This window comes from Phalacrocorax carbo, chromosome 12 (assembly GCF_963921805.1).
Source record: "Phalacrocorax carbo chromosome 12, bPhaCar2.1, whole genome shotgun sequence".
NCBI lineage: Eukaryota > Metazoa > Chordata > Aves > Suliformes > Phalacrocoracidae > Phalacrocorax > Phalacrocorax carbo.
Window position 1 is genome coordinate 20,657,449 of NC_087524.1, and position 18,603 is coordinate 20,676,051.

At 41.2% G+C, this 18,603-nt stretch overlaps 1 protein-coding gene across 2 annotated transcripts in view; it reads left to right on the forward strand.

The window, feature by feature from the left end:
* DOCK1 (dedicator of cytokinesis 1) overlaps nt 1–18,603 on the forward strand; it is a 316,638-nt gene that overhangs the window by 277,577 nt on the left and 20,458 nt on the right. For both annotated transcript variants that reach the window (XM_064464378.1, XM_064464379.1), the window contains exons 44-48: nt 1,192–1,278; nt 4,809–4,985; nt 5,971–6,054; nt 11,101–11,238; nt 14,872–15,017. In XM_064464378.1, the coding sequence (XP_064320448.1) occupies nt 1,192–1,278; nt 4,809–4,985; nt 5,971–6,054; nt 11,101–11,238; nt 14,872–15,017 (632 nt within the window). The remainder of the gene's footprint in view (nt 1–1,191; nt 1,279–4,808; nt 4,986–5,970; nt 6,055–11,100; nt 11,239–14,871; nt 15,018–18,603) is intronic.

Below are 18,603 nucleotides of genomic sequence, written 5' to 3' on the forward strand. Positions count from 1 at the left end.
TCTAATGGTCACTAAAGCATAGCTTGTGTTCATCAAAACGTTTACAACCAGTTACATCGAGTTGATTGCCTTTTTATTTTATAGGCACTGTTTTATTCACGGGTTCTGGTGGGCGCAGTTAGTGAAGAAGTAGTAGTAATTAAAGTAATATATTAATGCATCATTTCTTGAGCAAAGAACTTGGTTTTCTGTGTAGTAGTAGGCTCTAATCTAACCAACGTGCCACTAAATGCTGAGTGTTTGTTTTCCTGCAGCTAAGACTAGGTATTCATTCAGAGAGTCCTGTGGTGGCTTTGGCTTCTTGTGGTGGCTGTTATGTCAAAAATTGCTAATTTGCTAATCTTCGTGGGTTTAGCTGAAGAGGTAGGAAACTCTCTTTTTCTAAAACCATAGTGCTAGAGAGTGCTACAGTTTACAATAGGTATTGAGTTAAGATTAACAAATTTAGGTACATCTGAATCGCTTTGAAAGCCCTGCTTCTCTTACTGGAGGACGGAACAAACAATTCTCTTTTAAAGAAGCCTCACAATAAATAGGATGAACTACCAACACATACCAGTTCTAACAAAATGAGACCGAGAGATGTCTTTGACATTAGTTATGAACTGGATACACACATGTGAAGAAAGGTGTTAAATCACATATCCTTAAATTCAGACCACGGAGGAGATGTTACAACGAAGCCAGTGCAGTTTACAGCTCAGGTGAAATCACAGGATCACAAATTCAGGCCCAGCTCCAGGGTCAGCTCAGGGCTTTGCCCAAGCGGGGCTTAAAACCTCCAAGGATGGGGACAGCTCAGCCTTCCTGGGGACCCGTCCCACCGCTCCTCTGCCTTCCTGGGGAAGAAGCTTTCCCTATATCAAGATGTTGTGGTTTTGTGGAGGATGGTCCTTGACAGCTCTAGAAGTTACAGGGGAAAAATGACAGTCCGGTGAAACAGTTGGATCTTGTACATAGTGTTCTCTTTTTGTAAGAGAGCAGTTGGTCGCTGCTAAATCATGTTGATACATGATACATCTAAATCGGCGCCGCTCCATCGTCTGCCCAAGCAGATTCCATTTGAAACGTCCCCCTGGCTTCGTAATGTCTGTCGTACTGGGGTTCCTTTTCCTGGCGATAACGTTTTAAGGCTTTGCTTAAGATAAAAGCTGTCCATCCGATAACGTGATGTTTATGTTGTATTTGCAGAATATGTGGATCGAGAGAACCATCTATGTGACAGCGTATAAATTACCGGGGATTCTGAGGTGGTTTGAAGTCAAATCAGTTTTCATGGTAAGATCAATTTGGCTTTATTGAGATTGCAAAAAACAATAGGGCTGTTAAACAGCCGGGGAGCATTTATATTTCTGCATGACTGTGCTTCAGTTCCGTGAACAAGCAATCGATGTGGCTATATCTGGCATCCTAAGAGAAGGGCACTTGCTTGCTGAGGATGCTGAATATTGACTGAGGGTGACTCAAGTCATGCTTTTCCACCCCCGAGAGAAGGAAATGTGGGCTGACTCTTCCAGGCCTTCAGGGCAAGGTCCGTTCAAGTGCGTGAAGTACTTCTGTAAAGTCTTTCTGGCTTTCAGCAGGTGAGCCATCGCAGCCTGTGGCATGGGCCAGGTGCCTAAAATGACCTACAGCGAGGGAGCTGAGGTGTTGTAGGGAGCCCTGCTACATCAAAATGCAACTAGGCTGAAGTTTGGAAGAGGATTTGGGTCTTTTGATTGTAATTGATTCAAAATACACCATAAATTGAGGCCATTGTATCTGTCTGCATCTCTTCTCTGCTTATCGGTTGTGATTAAAGGTTGTTTTTGTTTCTTCACCGTAGTTAGCTAAAATATACCCTAGCAACCTCACAGAGTAACTCCAAATTACGCATTTCTCTGTTCTGCCATTTAGACTGTTTAGATAAGACATATCCATTAAACGCCTTTAAGATTAAATTATTCTTACGCAGCTGTAATTTTTAAGTAGCAATAAAAACATTGTTACTGCAGTTTTAAAATCTCTCTTGTGAGGCTTATTTTTAAAGGAAAAGAACAATTTGCATATGATTAATTAAAACCTTTTTCATTGCTCCATTGAGGTTATGTTGGACAGTTGTGTTTAGATGAACAGAAGTAATGCAGAAAATTACTATGGTATCTATAGTAACAGAATATGAATGTGATGTTTGACAGTAATAGGCAGCTGAATAAAACACATTGAATTTTTAATGAATTTCGTATTTTCAATATAATCCTGATAGAGAAGATTGTGTTTATCTTCATGATTGCAAAAAGCGTTGTGTATAAAGGCTGGCAAATCTGATGAAGGTCTCTTCGTTAGGAGTTAAGAGCACAGCCTGACAGGCTGCTTTCTGCGGGCGATTTGTATCTGCGCACCTTTAACGCTGTGCATAAATCCCGGGAAAGTGCTTTCTGTAAGCTTTTTGTAAGTATTATATTAGTCACATAGCTGAAAAACGATACCAGAATGGAGCTTAGGAATACGTGGAAAGGCGGCAACGGGTAACTTTTGCCCCGGCTCTGGCACAGTTGTAGCAAAATTGGTATTGACTTTCTTTGAGATTCCTGTCAGCTAAAAGGCTGGAGGCACGATCACTAGGTTTACATCCCTGTAAAGCTAAATTTTGATCATGGGTACAGATATTATCGATGTTTTACTAAACACGATGAATTGGAGTAGCTTTGCACATTTCATATTTTATTGATGGAACTAGAATATCTTTAAAGGAAAGAGGTGAGATCATATCAAATCAGTGCCGAGAGAGAACTGAGTAATTTCATAAATGCGGCGTTCTGTGTTACATAACCCATAAGAACATGCATAATTTCCTTAAAACTATTTGCTTTTTAAATACCTTCTGAGTACTTTTACCTAAACCTTTTCAATCTGCTCATTATCTGCAAGGAATTTCTAGTACACGTTCATTATTCTGATCTGATTTGTTTTAGCTGGACACAAGTAGTTGTAGGGAGAAAATTTGCTGAGGCCAGCCGGTGAGTTAGAAACTTGGATTTTGAATTGTTTGGTTTTAAAAAGTACAAATACTAATCGTTTGTTTTGATGTTTACATTTTTAGTGTTGCAAATGTATCAGGGTTATGTCGTTTCTGTTTGCCGTGAATAGGTTGTGTAGTGCCCAGAGCTAGCAAGCTACTTGGAACACGGCTCATAATTTACAAGTATAGATATTTTTAATAAATTGCTTTCAGTAAGGTCCAAAGCACAGCTTACAGTAGTAGGATGGGAACTGCAGTCCTCCATCTGCTTTTAAAAAACTAGAGGGAGGATTATGAGAGTAGTTAAAAGAAAGGAGAATGAGAAAGAAAGCCATGATTGCTGATACAGAAAAGTCAAAAAAGATGTCTGTCGGCAAAATGAGTGCTAATTTCTGTAGATATTCAAGAGCTTTAAAAGCAACGGTTCATCAACAAACTATCGCATAGTTATAAACCCATTAATACAAATAACAGAACCCTATATTTAGCGTGTGATGTATGCAACGGTTCTTGCCGAATCAGACGTTGAATATGGTCTTGCTTTCCCCGTCCAACTCTCACTCGTAGCACGCCCAGCTCTGAAGGGCAGTGGCCGTCTGTCCATCTGAGCCTGCTCTGCTCCGCAGCCGCAGCACAAACAGGCTCGGTACCTGCCTTCCAGAAGAGTTCACCACGCAGACTTTTTAAAATGCTAATTAAAACATCCTTGATGTAATCAGATGGCAGGTGTAAGAGTAACAACTAAAGAGATTTGATTATAAGTGGTTCTCAGAAACACGGTAAGCAGTGATAGCCAGGTAGAAGCGCCGCTTTGTTTATGTAGAATTTATGGAAATTAGGGTGTAATCAAATATACACTTGGATTTTGCTCACAGGCCTCAATTAACCTTCCTTTTCTATTCCTACCACGTCATTTTTTAATGGAAGTAGGCTATGTCTTCCAGCAAGGCCTGTCTGCATTCTGGGTTGCTGCAAGTTAGTAATTTTTAGCCCGTTCACTGAATGTACGTATTTTAGCAATATTTAAAATATTTTAATACCGTTTTTTCCATATGAGCAACTGTCATTCCAAAAGACACAGTATCTGCTCATAAATAATAGTTGGAGGTGAGTCAATTGAAATAAAGCAAGTTTGACACGGTATAAGAGCTAATTTACCCCGTGAAGACATGTACAGAGGTCTCTTCATGGGCGTCCGGGCTATGTGAGAAGGAACATTTCTTCCTTCAGTTACAACATGCGGATGAAGAAAATGTGGCCTCATGGGAAAAGCCACAATGGATAGCTTAGAAATCATCTCTTCAACATATTAAACTCCATTTCCTGGGAAATACACCAAAATAATCACTGCAAAAATATCTTCTTGATTTTTGAGCTGCTTAGGATTACATTTTCCATCAGAAAATCCACATTAAGTTATCATTTCTTTCTTACCGTTCCATTAAGCTGGATCTTCTTTGTACTGCTAAAACTCGCCAACTCGTAATCTCTGATGTTCTCCGTAATCCGCCAGAAACCTCATGTGATTCCTGTCAGAGCTTTTCTTAAATGTTGTGCTGAGACGTAAGCCGTCCTAGAGCCGTGAAATGCATTTATCTTTCTCCACTGATATTCATTATCGTATCAGATACTCCAGTGTATAGATACCAAATATTTAAATGCCTGAAACCACCCTTCCTGTTAATTATTGCTTAAAATATCTTTTGTTCTGAAATTCCTGAAATGTGGTGCTTTGGTGGACAGCTTCTGCTGTGGCAGGTTAAAAGCTCTGCTCCTCGGTTGAAACCTCCTCTTGTTTTTATTTTAGGTTGAAATTAGTCCACTGGAAAACGCAATAGAAACCATGCAGCTAACAAACGATAAGATCAATAATATGGTTCAGCAGCATTTAAATGATCCAAATCTACCCATTAACCCTCTCTCGATGCTCCTTAACGGCATTGTGGATCCTGCAGTCATGGGAGGGTTCACGAACTACGAGAAGGTAACGTCAAAATTGCCCATCCTGCAGCGCCTCGCCTCTTGAGCCTGGCCTCTCCTGGAGTGCCGCAGGACGTGCGTGCGTGTGTGTGTGAGCCTCCCTTCACGTGTGCTTTGTAGGCCGTTGCTTAAACCTTACCTTTTTTAATGCCTTTCTGGTATTTATGGATACATTTTTGCCTTCTACATTTCAAGTAAGAGTTGATACGTTTGGCAGCAAGAGTACTTACGCAGGGACGTGGTGGACAGTTGCTTGCGAGAGTGAGGCACTGAGGCTGATGACATTTCCAGCGTCTGCTCTCACGGGCTTGGACATCGGAGCTTCAGTGACCAAAGTCACCAACTGCAGTTCTCTCCCTTCCTTTCAAATGCTTGAGATTTTAAAGGATTAATCAAATGGTAGAGACTTCTGAGATAGCGGTCAGTTGGAAATACGTCTAAATATTCTTAACTGCACGTTTACAGCGTTAGCTTTTAAAGTTATATGGGATAAGATATTAACAGTGGGAAACTATCAACACTGTATCTGCTATTTATGTTGTGCATATTAAGCGAGCATACACAAGCAACGTGTATTCGGTAACGTAAATGGGGAAGGTGTGTGCTGACTGATGTGTCACTGTGTCCGTCCGTTTATGTCCTTCTGTAACTCTCAGCCATTTCATCTACCAAAGTTTCTTATGCCCTGGGAACTGCCGGAAGGTCGTTTCAGAGAGCAGAGGTCCTCTGCGGGGTTGCCCGTGAGATTTGGTCTTGATCGCCGTACGCTCATCTGCCCACTTTACTGCTCATGAAAGATTGATGTCTTAAGATTAAGACATTGTAAAACTCTACATCTCCTTCCTGGATTTTCACTTTGTATTTGTAGCTATTACTGCTATTTTGCAGACCTTTGGCATTGATTCATTGATCTTTGCTATAGGTAATTCTTCTGTGGTAGATGTTGGTTCATTTTCTGAAATAACTGCTCATTTCTCTCTCTTGACTAGGCTTTTTTTACTGAAAAATACATGCACGAGCATCCAGAAGATCATGAGAAGATTGAAAAACTAAAGGATCTGATCGCTTGGCAGGTAAAAAATCTTAAGTCAGGTTGGTCAGGGCCAACTCTGTACAAAGAGGGTTTAGTGTCACTTTTGAGAAAATTCAGACATCAAACTATTCACCCTGTGTACAGTTCCTTGGCATTTAAAACCATCTTGGATCTTGAGCTAAAGTTCATCTTTTCAAATCTGACATCATTTGTCGTTTGATAAACCCACAAGGAACAAACATGATCAACCTCTTTTCTTTTCTTTTCTGTTCTTTTTTTTTTTTTTTGGTAACTGTAACACAATGAAAATATCTCATCTGTATCAAATGAGAAAATATTTATAATAATGCTGGTTAGTATTATTGGCAATTTAGTTTTGCGTTTTACTTTTCTAAGATTGATTTCAGAAATTCTCAGACAGTAAGATGAAATGCTTAACCCTGAATCCCTCCTCCTGCTGGCATGGACTGGGACTTCACATACTCACTTCTTCCTTCAAACAACATATTTTCTATTTATTGAACTTCTGTGTATACTTGCAGTACCTTTTAGCACAGAATACTAAACGTGAGAGTTGCAAAAATTAACTAGCGTGCAAAATATTTAGTAAATCATCATTGTGAAACCTTGGCTTCATTTGCTCTAGAACTTAACATGGTACAAAACCATTATTCTGTGGATTCATAACGCATGTGAAATTACCTGGTATTTCTGAGATGACACATTAGAGCAGAACTCATCTGAATGTAAGACCACGCAGGTAGTATTTCCTGAACCGGGACTGGAACCCAGGTGTCCAGCCCGGTGCCTGAGACAAAGCAGGAACCCCTTCTTGCGTGAAGAACTGGGTTTACATGTTCCAGAGGGTGCTTTTCAGGGCTAACAAGAAACACTTCCAGTTTTGTTTCATCGTTAAACACTGGACGTTTTCCAGAAGTCTCAAGATAATTTTATAATAACTAATAAAATACCAATATGATTGGAAGTGTTTTTCCCCTGGAAGAATAAAGTGCATTGTTATCTTCTAATATTCAATTTTGTCTTTATAATAAAGGAGATAATTTACATTTCTGTAGGCTTCAGTCTTAGAGGTAGTAGAACCAAAGATACAGAATTAAAAAAAAAAAGTCCTCTGAAGACCACGAAACTGTCACTGAAGGAAATCTCTTTTGGTCCGCAAAAAAATTATGTATTTATTTATGTATTTTCTCGTGAGCTTTTACGGAAGATCAGATTTTAGGAGCTTTACGTTTTTATAGAGGAAAATAATTTGACCCCAGAAGACTAACTTCCCGTCAGCTCTCTGTCTTTGCCTCTGACAGCGATACTTCAGATGAATTACAAACACGCTTTTCCTCAGCAACGAGTCGCTTTGGCGACGTTTGTATATTGAAACAATGTTAGTATTTGAAAATATGTATGGCAGCTAATCACATTGTATTTAATTATTCAGTGGTTTTAAATCTGTGATTTCCTGTCAGTATTGTAGTTCCAAAACAATCAAAACCAGAAAAATAGAGAAAAGAGATCAAAAACTGGGTTTATATCTGAAAATTCTTTTCACTAAAAGGCCTAGCCATTCCATGGCAGAAGTCAGTGCTTTTAGATTACCTTAGACATTTGATATACGTTTAGAATATCCTAAAACTTAACCCCCCCCCGGAATTATTTCGGTTTCAGAACACTGGCAGCGTGAGTAGGTGGGAGCGGGGCGGGGAGCTGCCAGGCAAACACCGGCTGGTGGCAGGAGAGGGGGTTGTTATGGAAACTTTCCGAAGTGAGGCCCTGGTCTGAATTCATCACGGGCTTGACAGTGATCGAAAGCAAAAATGAGTTTTCATTTTTCAATAGCGTGGGGCTTGGATTTTTGTGATCATGTGCAGATTTTCTTGATGCTGTATAAATCAATCTGGATATATGAAATAGTAGCCTGACAAACATATTATCAGCTGACTGGTTAAATTTAATTTTTTTTCTATCCCCTTACCTTACCTTTTCCTCCACTGTGCTATGGAATTCATGCCCTTCTGGATAATATCCTTTCATAATTCCTCTGAACTTTAAGTATACATTTTTTCCCATCTTATTATTTTTTCAGATAAATATCGTTAGTAAAGCGTTGTCCATTTTTGTCCATCTCAGTGCTTTTCCAGCTTAGAAAAAAATGTTCCCATGCAACTACATCGCTGCAAGCTGATCTTTTATTTGAACATGAAGATAATGAAATGATTGATTGAAATTATGGTAATTAAATAAATGATTGATGACGTTAGTCACTCTGCATTTAGCTAATGTATTTACAGCACACCTAAACCAGTATGTCACGTAAAATCTTGGGCTGCTCCTACATGGCTGAAAGGATTGTAGCAAAGCGAGCTTAAGTTTTTACGATCATGTGTTATACCACCATCATTATGAAAGATTTTCTTCTAAGTTTTAAGGTTAATTTTAATAATTCAAATAGATGTAGCTTTTTCATCCTTTCCAGCCAAGAAGGTCAAGATCTTTAACAAAAAAAAAAAAAAAAATCAGGGAATAATTTTAAGTTGCAGTGGAACTATAAAATTCTAACATCAACAAAGATTATGGTTACGGAATAAGTGCTACCTCAAGCTGGTTTCCTTTCCAATTCAGCTCATTTATTTCTAGTTCAGCTACTTACATTACCTTTACCTTTACTGCTTTTCGAGGTGAGGGCACCTTGAAATAGAGCCATAAGCAAACCCACCCATTGCTCCCATTGCAAATGAACCGGCAATATCGTGAATGTGGCAGGATTCTGCCGTTGTCGCCGCACCCAACGAAGATCCATAAAGGTTTAACATTCAGTGTCACTCGTCGCCAGATTTCCCTGGGTGAAGGCCTGGAAGGGACGTGTAGGGCGAATTTTGAAGGTAGTAGCAGAAGGTGAAGCAGAAGTGGTAAAACAGTCCAAAGTTCCTTTCTTTCTATACTTGATGAATGTTTAAAGGATTAAGTGGTCTTGGACAGGGAGACCAAATATCCTGAGTCAGAAATCTCGCAGAAGTTCTATAGCGAAGCCAAGGGAGGTTTATTCGATTCAGCTGCTGTTAAGGAATAACAAGCGTTTTCTTCCTCTGTGGTTTCTGGTCGTCTTTCATTCCCTTATAGCCGGTGCCTCCTCTTGCCCGTTCCTCCATGTCTTGACTCAAAAGCTGCCGTAGCAGGAGGCCACCAGCCTTCAGGTGCCCAACCCTCGCTCACTCCAGCAGACCTGGCCACCGACACTCCTCTTACTTTGCTTCTCCAGGTGCCAGAAGCTCTCCGCGGCCGGTTGTATACACCTGGTGTATACCTCTGGCGTACACCAACAGTGAAACCCTCCTTAGCGCCTGCAATTTGGGGCTCAGAAGGAAGCACCTACATTTTTTTTCTCCTGACTGGGGCATTTCCTGACAAAAAAAATGTCATTTACTTCATATTGCTTGATTTGCTAAATTGGAGACGGCTGATCCCTAAAACAGGCTCATTAGTGCATTTTCTGCTTGTAAAAATTATCTCAGAGCTAAGCTTCAGAACCCACGTGCACTTCATCTCGGTAATTCGAGTTTTTTTTAAAAGAATCCATTTTAAAAGTCAGCAGGTTCTTTTAAATAAATGAGCCAAGCGACCACTTATCCCTGCAAAATAGGAGGGTCAGCGTGGCCTGATAATTATGAACATTTGGAAATTCATTTACTTATTCAGAGCAGGGAAATTTCCTGATTTTAATGTTTCGGTTTTGTAGCGTGGAAATCCATATGGTTATAAATAGAAGTGGCTGCAGTGAAAAAGAGTGTTATTTTTCTTATTTCTCTTCTATGAGAAGAAACTGTGTCCATTTAAATAGGGCCAAATCACAGGGAATCATCTTGATAAGATATCTTGAATTTGTTCATCTGTAATTCATCTGTGTATTTATTATTCTCCTTACTAATAAACTAGTCCTTCTGATTGCTGCTCGGTCTTATTAGAAAGATCTGTTTTTAATCAGTATTATGATTTAATTATGAATTATTAAGAAGAAGCCTCTTAGCTTGATTGCTGCAGAGAATATCTTAAGTTAGAATCAGAGCACTGTGTGGGCTGAAACGGACCTGGAAGAGGAAATATTTTTCCTAAGCTGGAGGTAGAAAACTCTAATGGTATGTCTGGATAGCTGTGGGAATGAAAATGTCTCTCTTAAAACCTTTTAAAAGGTCAGCTACACCTCCACACTATGAACTAATTATATAATCCTGTGTTGTCATGGATATTTGTGACAGAAGCCTTGAAGATAAATGATTATTTTCAGTTACAAAGGAGAATTAATTTTATTTTTTTCTCTTCTCTTTTGTTCCCAAAGAAAATAAAATAATTTGTCTAAGGAGAAATGTATAGTATATAAAGCTGTATATTTTATTAATAAATATGGCTCCGCAATATATACGTGTCCAAGGATGTAGCTCATTTGCAGTTTTAGGCATAGCATTTATTAAAGAAAACATACAAGTATTTCCTCCTTCAAGGTTTTATTCTCACAAAACTGGGAAAGGACTGATATTAATAACCTGGTGTGAGAGTCCTCATTCATCAGCTTGCCATTTTAAAGCACAGCATGTATGGGGGCCTGTGAATATAACATCACAGGAATATTTGAGCTATCTGATAAATTCAGTATATGATTGCTGGGCAGAACTGTGGGTGCATTAATTTTAAAGGACTTTGGTTAACAGAGAAAAAAGGAAGTCGTGTATAACAGATTTTTAGATCCTTTTTTACTATGTTGTGCTTCATATACAATGAATGATGACAATGATTATGGTGATGATGATGATAATAGTTGTTATTGTAGTGTTGTTGTTATTGTGGTGGTGTTATTGTTATTATTCCATGAGATTTTTCGCTCCTCCTGCAATGTGTGTGGGAGTCTTGACCAGAGAGGTGGGGGAGTCACCATCCCTGGGGGTATTTAAAAGACGTGTAGACGTGGCACTTCAGGGCACGGTTTAGGAGGCCTGGGGGTGTTGGGTTGTCAGCTGGACTTGATAATCCTAGAGGTCTTTTCCAACCTTTATGATTCTACAATTCTAACTCTGCTTTCCAGATCCCGTTCCTGGCGGAAGGCATCCGGATTCACGGGGAGAAGGTGACGGAGGCGCTGCGGCCGTTCCACGAGCGGATGGAGGCTTGCTTCAGGCAGCTGAAAGACAAAGTGGAAAAACAGTATGGGGTCCGCGCTGTGGTAAGCTACCCGCTAGCTTCATGGTTCCTAAATATGTGGAATTTCTTTAAATTATGGGCAACTGTATTTTTGTATTATAATTCCCACTGATTAAAAAAGCAATGTTGATGCCACATTGCCTGGTTGTTCTCAGTGGTCACCAAATTATTAAATACTGAGCAGATGCTGTAGGAGATGTTCAGAAAGCCTTGGTACTTTCATTTTCTAGCACAGGAACAATTTCTAAATTGCCTGAATCTGTTGCTTGAAAGTCAAGATAATTCTTCAGTATTCCATTTTTAAGGAATTGGGTTTAACAACAACAACAACAACAAAAAAGCCACTGTAGCATGGTTTTACTAGAGCTGGATGTCACCTTTCCAGAGATGTAATTCCTTTTGGGATGTGAGGGCCGTGCTGCTCTACGGTAGCATGCAGCCCTGTGTCCTCTGGCATCGCCTTAAATGTAGGCAGGCAATGAAAAGATAGCTGCTACTTAATGAGATTTAGTGGTGCTGGAGTTCACGTTTTTCTCATTCCAACGGGCAATTTTCAGTTGCTGCTTCATCTTTAAGGCACAGCCAAGAATTTGGTGGCATTTCCAGTGGGGTTTTGTTCTGCTTTTAATCGGAGTGTTACCCATCGGGGAGGAAAGCCGAAAGCCAGCCTACAGCTTCTTAATTAAGAATATCATTGATAATTCAGTCAAAAGCCACATGGCTTGGGTGCTATTTTATGATCAGTCTTCTAAATTCTTTAAAAACCCGAGGTGCAATGGTTAGAGTTGCTGTAGGACTGACCGTGTGGAGCTGATGTCCTCATTATACGTTGAAGGCTGCCAGGTGAGCTTTATCTCCCTTGTCTTCATCTGCTGGTGGTCCTGACAGAGGTGTTGTAAACGTGCTGTAATTTTTAGGTTTATTTGTGACATGACGGTACTATGTGAGACTTGCATATGCAGAACAATTCTTCTCCCCGCTCCGGAAAATAAAGCACATACCTTTACCAGAAAAGACCCTCTAAGGCAGAGGTGGCCAGCGCACCGTGCACAGGCTGCCGAGGCGACCTGGCAGGCAGTCGGCTCGTCCCGCCGGCCCTGAGATGGCGAGCTGTGGCTCTGCAGACCCCCACCTCGGCCGGGGTCACCCCACGCACCCCGCTCCCCTGGGGAGGAGGGTGGCACCACGGGGTGCCGTGGGGGCAGTAGCCTGTCCTCGGCACGCTGGAAGTGCCAGGAAATTCTGGGTCCCCCCCCTCTACTGCAAAGCTGAACTTGGAATTGTCAGATCTGCTCGCTGTTGAGTTGCCTCATTTGTTTTGGCTCAGGCTACGTAAGTGGGCTTCAAGCTATGCTCTCACCCAATTTTTAGAGAAAATTTTACCTCCAAAGAGCACCAAGTGTAGTATCATTTTCCCCAAATTGGACCCAAAAATATCCAATACCAGAAACCATTTCCCACAAAAAGGACTGGTATTAAAACCAAATGATCTCCAAAAGCAGTGATTTACTTTTAAGATTGCACAGATCCACCTTCTGTCAGCAAAAGCCATCTAAAAACAAAGGAAAACACCATCAGACCATTAATTACTGGGCCGTGGCGCAGGAAAGCCAGCTTGCCAGCCTGCACTTTGCGCTGCGTCTCGTCTCCGTCCCTGGCTTCCCCTGGCACCCTGGAAGCAGATAAGGAGCTTGCCCTGTAATCCCATTAACTGCCTTTTAATGAGAAACCCAGTAGCAGGTCCCAGCAGGCGAAGGACGTGGTATCAAATGGTGGGTCCTTCCTTACAAAAACACCAGATTGCACGGTTGCCCCAGTCGGGGTTGGGTCATCAGTTTTGGAGGTGCTGCATCAATTCACAGATGTACTGAGGCAGGTACCACTGCACGGGCTAAGGTTTTAAAGGTTATCTCTGCAGCCACGAGGTTAAAAACATCTGCAGTTCTGGGTTTTGCCTTGGACCTGAAAGCTCAGTGTCTAAAGCACAACTGCACAGAGAGGAGATCACAGAGAAGATAGTGCCTTCTTCATGCGCTTCCTGCCTTCCCATCCTTAAACCCGCCAAGGCAAGAATATCAGATGGGAGATCCAGCACAATCTAATCCTTAATAAATTAAGAAATAAAAGATTGAGAGATTAAAATAAAAGAAATTTATAAAAATTACAAGTTCTCCAATTTTACTTCTGCCCCTACATGAGCAGCAGTCACTAAACAGATTCCAAAAAGAACGAAGCAGCCAAGATACGCCTGAACAGCCTTAAACCAGCACCCTCTTCATCCAGTTCTGGTTACGGTCGCTAGTGGGTGCATGCCACTGAGTTTAGGGATGTTATGCCAATCACATCAATGTAAATAGGGTGTGAATTTGGTTCCAAATTATCTCTCGAGAATCCCACGGAGATTTATTCTGAGGAGTGGATGATGTGGGATATGGTGAAGGAGAGAGCTTTCTGCTCGGTGACGGGCAGAGCATCCTGGCCTAAGGAGGCGGCAACAAGGACGCTGCAGCAGGCGAGGCAGCAAAACCGTGCCAAGTGACGCTGTTCTCCGAGTGCCCAAAACCTCGGTGGAGCAGTACGTGCCAGTATCCTGTTTTATTTTAGGACAGGCCTTCCTTCAGAGATTTTTACTTTTGTCTATGCTGATGACTTTTGGTTTTTTTAATGGAAACACTGAGATCTTATGGGGAACGTGCCAGCCTTTATGGTCTCCTTCTAAATTATATTCCATTTGCAGTCCTTCAAACCCCATCTTGCTAATATATTTAGGAAGAGAAGAGTTCAAATAGTAATTCGTTCCCAAGGAGAACAGGAATAATTGACATTAATGATACTTGCATGTCAGTCACTTCAGTAATACACATTTACATCATCGGGGAGATGACTGGAAAGTCATAGGCAGGTGGTGTTATCTTTCTAATTTCACTCTACCCACCAGTTAGAATTGTCAGGATTGATGGAGTTTTATCACTTCTGTCTTTCTTGTACAAGGCCAATCTACCAGTAGTTGACGGGGTGGAAAATACACCTGTAATTAAACAGCATGAGGTTCTTATTTATTGACTGGAAGAGTTCAATTATTTTATGCATATATCAGTTATTAATGAGTGACAAAGCTTGTATAAATATTCAGAACTCTGAAATTGTCTGAAACAAAAAAAAAGAATCTTTCATATATTTTTCTTTTTAACCTAGATGTCACTCCGTAAATTGGCTCTCTTGACATAAAGTTCCTCTTTTCCTTCTTTTTCTTTTTTTTTTTTCTTTAAACTCCATTTCATTTAAATATACTGACAGGGCAGTCACTTCAATTGCAGAGGTGGATTGAAAAAAAAAACCACCACCGTTATTTGTAGAAAGCTCCTTTTTTAAAGCCCAGATGTAAAAAAGCTTGGAAACGCCATTGAAACAAATGAATTATTGGAATATGTTTAGAATTATGCCTGTGCCTATGAGGACCCAAATATTTCTTCCTAGTCCTTTAAAAGTTTTTTCTTTAGAATTTGTTTCTTTGTTGTTAAACACAATGTATAATTAAATAATGTAAAGCTCTACATGGAAGACAAACCGTTGAATCTTTCAGCATTGCTTTTGGTAACCAGATGTCAGCTATGCTGTGATTTAAGAAGTAAGATCTTGTATTTCCTTACTGCAGCTTTCAAGTCTGGATGATAGACGAGGCAGTCGGCCGCGGTCTATGGTGAGATCCTTCACGATGCCGTCGTCTTCACGACCCCTCTCCGTTGCATCGGTGTCTTCCATCTCCTCCGACAGCACACCTTCTCGACCTGGCTCGGATGGGTGCGTAAGAAATAGTCGTCCAGGGCTTATCTCTGTAAAGCATGATTTGCTGTGCACATCTACAGGTTTTGAGGTTTGTCACCGCCCCACTCCAGATCTCAGTGCTATCACAGTGTTACTCCTTCCCATCCTCCTCACTCCTGTGTGGCATTTGTTTGATCTCATGAGGAACTGTGGGGTTTTGTGGTTGGGTCTTTTCTCAGTGTGTTTCATTCCAGATTTGGTTCATAATGCCCCACAAACATTTATGTGACACAACGTTGTGAGTAACTAGGGCGGGGTGGGGATGGCGCTTTTAAGCGACAGCCTCATATTGGCTAAAAAACCCCAACCTATATAGGCATTTATCTCATTTATTCCTTGTCCTTTCTGTTAACCAAGATAAATACATAATGGTCGTCTTGGTCCTCTTTAAAACAAAGTTAAACCAAACCCACTAAGCATTCAAACAAAAACCCCCAAACAAACAAGATAAATTATCCCCTTTTAAAGTACTGCAAATGTAATAGTTCTCAAGTGATCTTTTGCAAAGTCGGTGGTGAGGCGTGTGTTCAGCGGCCCTGTCGCGGTAACCAGGTGGGGCGTGGGAGAAGGAAGGGATTAGCTAACTGCTCAATCATTTCCTCTCACTTTTGCTGCCAGAGGAAAAGCTGCTTGTGGCAAGATTGTGCTTCAAGACTTACCAAGATATTTCACGAGAACTGGGGATTCTGTTGATAACCCCTGTCTCATAGTTGCATCCCTCAAAAGACTAAAATCATCTGGTTTCTTTCTAGGGTTTCCATGCAGCCTCAGAATTCGTTCTCCTTCTTCCTTCCCCAGGGTTTCCCATAACCCAGAAACTCAATATTTGACCAAGGTGGCGGCTTTTTAAAGCCTCCTGAAGGGCTGCTCACTTACAGAGGCGTGCTAGAAACATTTGTGTCCCTTGAGCACGTTCAGAGGGAGTTATTACCCGACTAGAGAGTAAAAGCATCAAGTAAAATTAAATACAACACCTAAGGACCAACATGATACTTACCGTGATCGCAAACAGTTTATTTACCCATTGGGAAGAACCGCAGAGCGCAATTGAGCTCTCGTTGCGTTACCCTCTGTAACGTATACCCGGTGAGCCATGGGGATAGAAATGTAGGGCAGTAGAGACAATAATGTGTTTTGGCTAATTCATCCACAAAAGTTGTCTTGCTGGAACTTGGGGGTGACTCCATCAGAGGTTAGTGGGCAACTTTATTTTATCTCGGAAGGAAAATATTGATTCTTTCCCTGCCTGCCTTTACCTCTTTTTCCCTTCAGAATCATTGTATGTATTTTTCTTTCTCATTGGATGCTAGTTTCTTAAATTTCACCTCTGCATCCCAGCTTTGTTGTAGTAGGTGTCGCTTGGCAGTTTTGGAGGATCTCTTGAGTCTACTCAGTATGTGTATTAAAAAACTAAACCTCACAAAGATCACGGTACAGCTCAGCTTCTGCTCTGAGCCCGGAGCGATACAGCTGTGATACATGTGAGGAAAATATAATGAACAACTATCATCACTGAGGAGACCTGAAAAAAATGCTCTTTTGCTTGATCAGCGGAGCAGAAGAAAAATCATCAGGTGTAAATAACATAATGAAGGGCCTCAAAAATTCAGATGACACTAAAAATCCTGTGGGTGGTTTGTCACTAGAACTTGGAAGAAGTTCACCCATGTAGTTGATTGCGTTTACGGTCAGTTGTCCTCTCCCGCTTTCCATATCCCCCCTCTCCATATGTTAATTCTGAGACTAGAGATGAATTGAAAAACAATTAAAAATGGAGCCGAGAGACCGTCTTGCCCAGATCACCCAACTTCTATTTTACGCCATCTCCAGCTTCTCCTGCTTTGGAGCTTTTAAACGGTAACAACTCAAAGCAGACGTTGACGTAGTACGTGTTTTACAGCTCCCAACTCTATGTATAAATAAAACTCTGACTTTAAAAAAGGACCTTGGGTTTATTCACTGCTTAAAATGGGACTTAGAAGTACAAATCTGAGCGCTTGCAAGCAGTAGTTGGAAGCGGGGGAAGTCCCGGTGTGCCCATGGGATTTGCCATCTGTTGAAAGTCCTAATGTACTTCAAGTAGGAGCGTGGCATGCCAGCCCATTTTATCACCGATACGTTGCATACAAACAATTAATAGTACTAATAATAGTAATGCCTGGAAGGGAAGCAATTAATCGTTGTCTCAAGACTGGCAATTCCTCTTGTAAACCTGCAGTCAGCCTGCGAGGCAGCTGCCTCTGCCCTCCAGCCCAGCGGAGCCCGGCAGGAGCGGCTAAAATATGCGAGTTGGGTGGCTGAAACAGGCGGTGTCGGAGAGCTGTCTTCTGCTCTGGGCTTTGTCCTGACGCACTTTGTGGCCCCGGGCAAGTCTTTGCCCTCCCTTTTCCCTAGCTGTAAAACGGGATGAAAAAAGCTTGCAGTTGTGTCTCCCAGCCCATGTGATTTTGGCTTTGGTTGTGAGGGTAATGGCTCAGGGGCTGTTGCCGCAGGTACTGGTTTGAGCCTCTTTCCGTCAAATGAGCTAACTTAGGCTCAAAACTGAAGGGCCTTTCGTGCTTCAAACAACAAAAAAATAATAATTCTGGATATTGCTCCTGGATATTGCTGCTAACGGAGACGATTAGGATAACTTCACGGCAAATTGTCTGAAATATGCATCTGCCGGTATTGCACAGCGAAGACTGCGGCCTGTACGTGCGTGCGTCACCGTGGCATAGTGAATGCTTTCCCAATGTCAAAAACTAAGCTGGTTTCTTTGTCTGGGGATTTTTGGTTTGGTTTTGGTTTTGCAATATGATGATTTGAGACGCCCTCCTAAAATCTGTCAGTGTAATTTTGACTGGGGTATGATTTCAGTAGTTTGTTTAGTGTATAATATAAAATCAATTATAAAATACTTTAGCTAAGAATATTTTAGCTCATTAAGAGCAAAAATACCTCTTTATCTTTTATTTAAACTAGTCATTAAAAAAAGGTGAGATAAGAGAGATTCCTTTAAATCACTGAGTGAAAATTAGCTAAAAAGGGTTCCAATATTACTCAGAACAGTGCTTTCCCTACAAAACAAAAAGTCCTTTAAAAAGGAAGTTTTCCTTGTGTTTATTGAACCCCTAAAGATTTTTCCCCTTGTAGCCAGAACTGTAGTCATGGACTGTAAAAATTGCAGAGGTGATGGTGGTAGTATGTCAGCCTTGCCTGTATTCACACGCCTGAAGCATTCCAGGTGGGAAAATGCATCTGATCTTTGGAAACGAGCCCTGCCCTTTGTTATTAGCTGATGGATTTTTCATTCTTGAGTTTATCTGCAATATCAGAACAACTCAGCTCAGCCTGATCCCCCTCACCAGGGCATGCTGTAGGTGAGCAGGGGTGTGGCTCTGTGTGCATGTATGTGCACACATGTATAGGCTATATATCCTCTTGCACGCCTGCAAAACTAAGCATACACACACAGGGTGCTACTGAAGGCGTCTGTGGTTAAACCTCTACGCCTCGTGCTTTTGTGCTGGGTATAGGTGTTTCCTTTGCGCCCTTAAGGGTGATACGGTTTGCTTTGCCC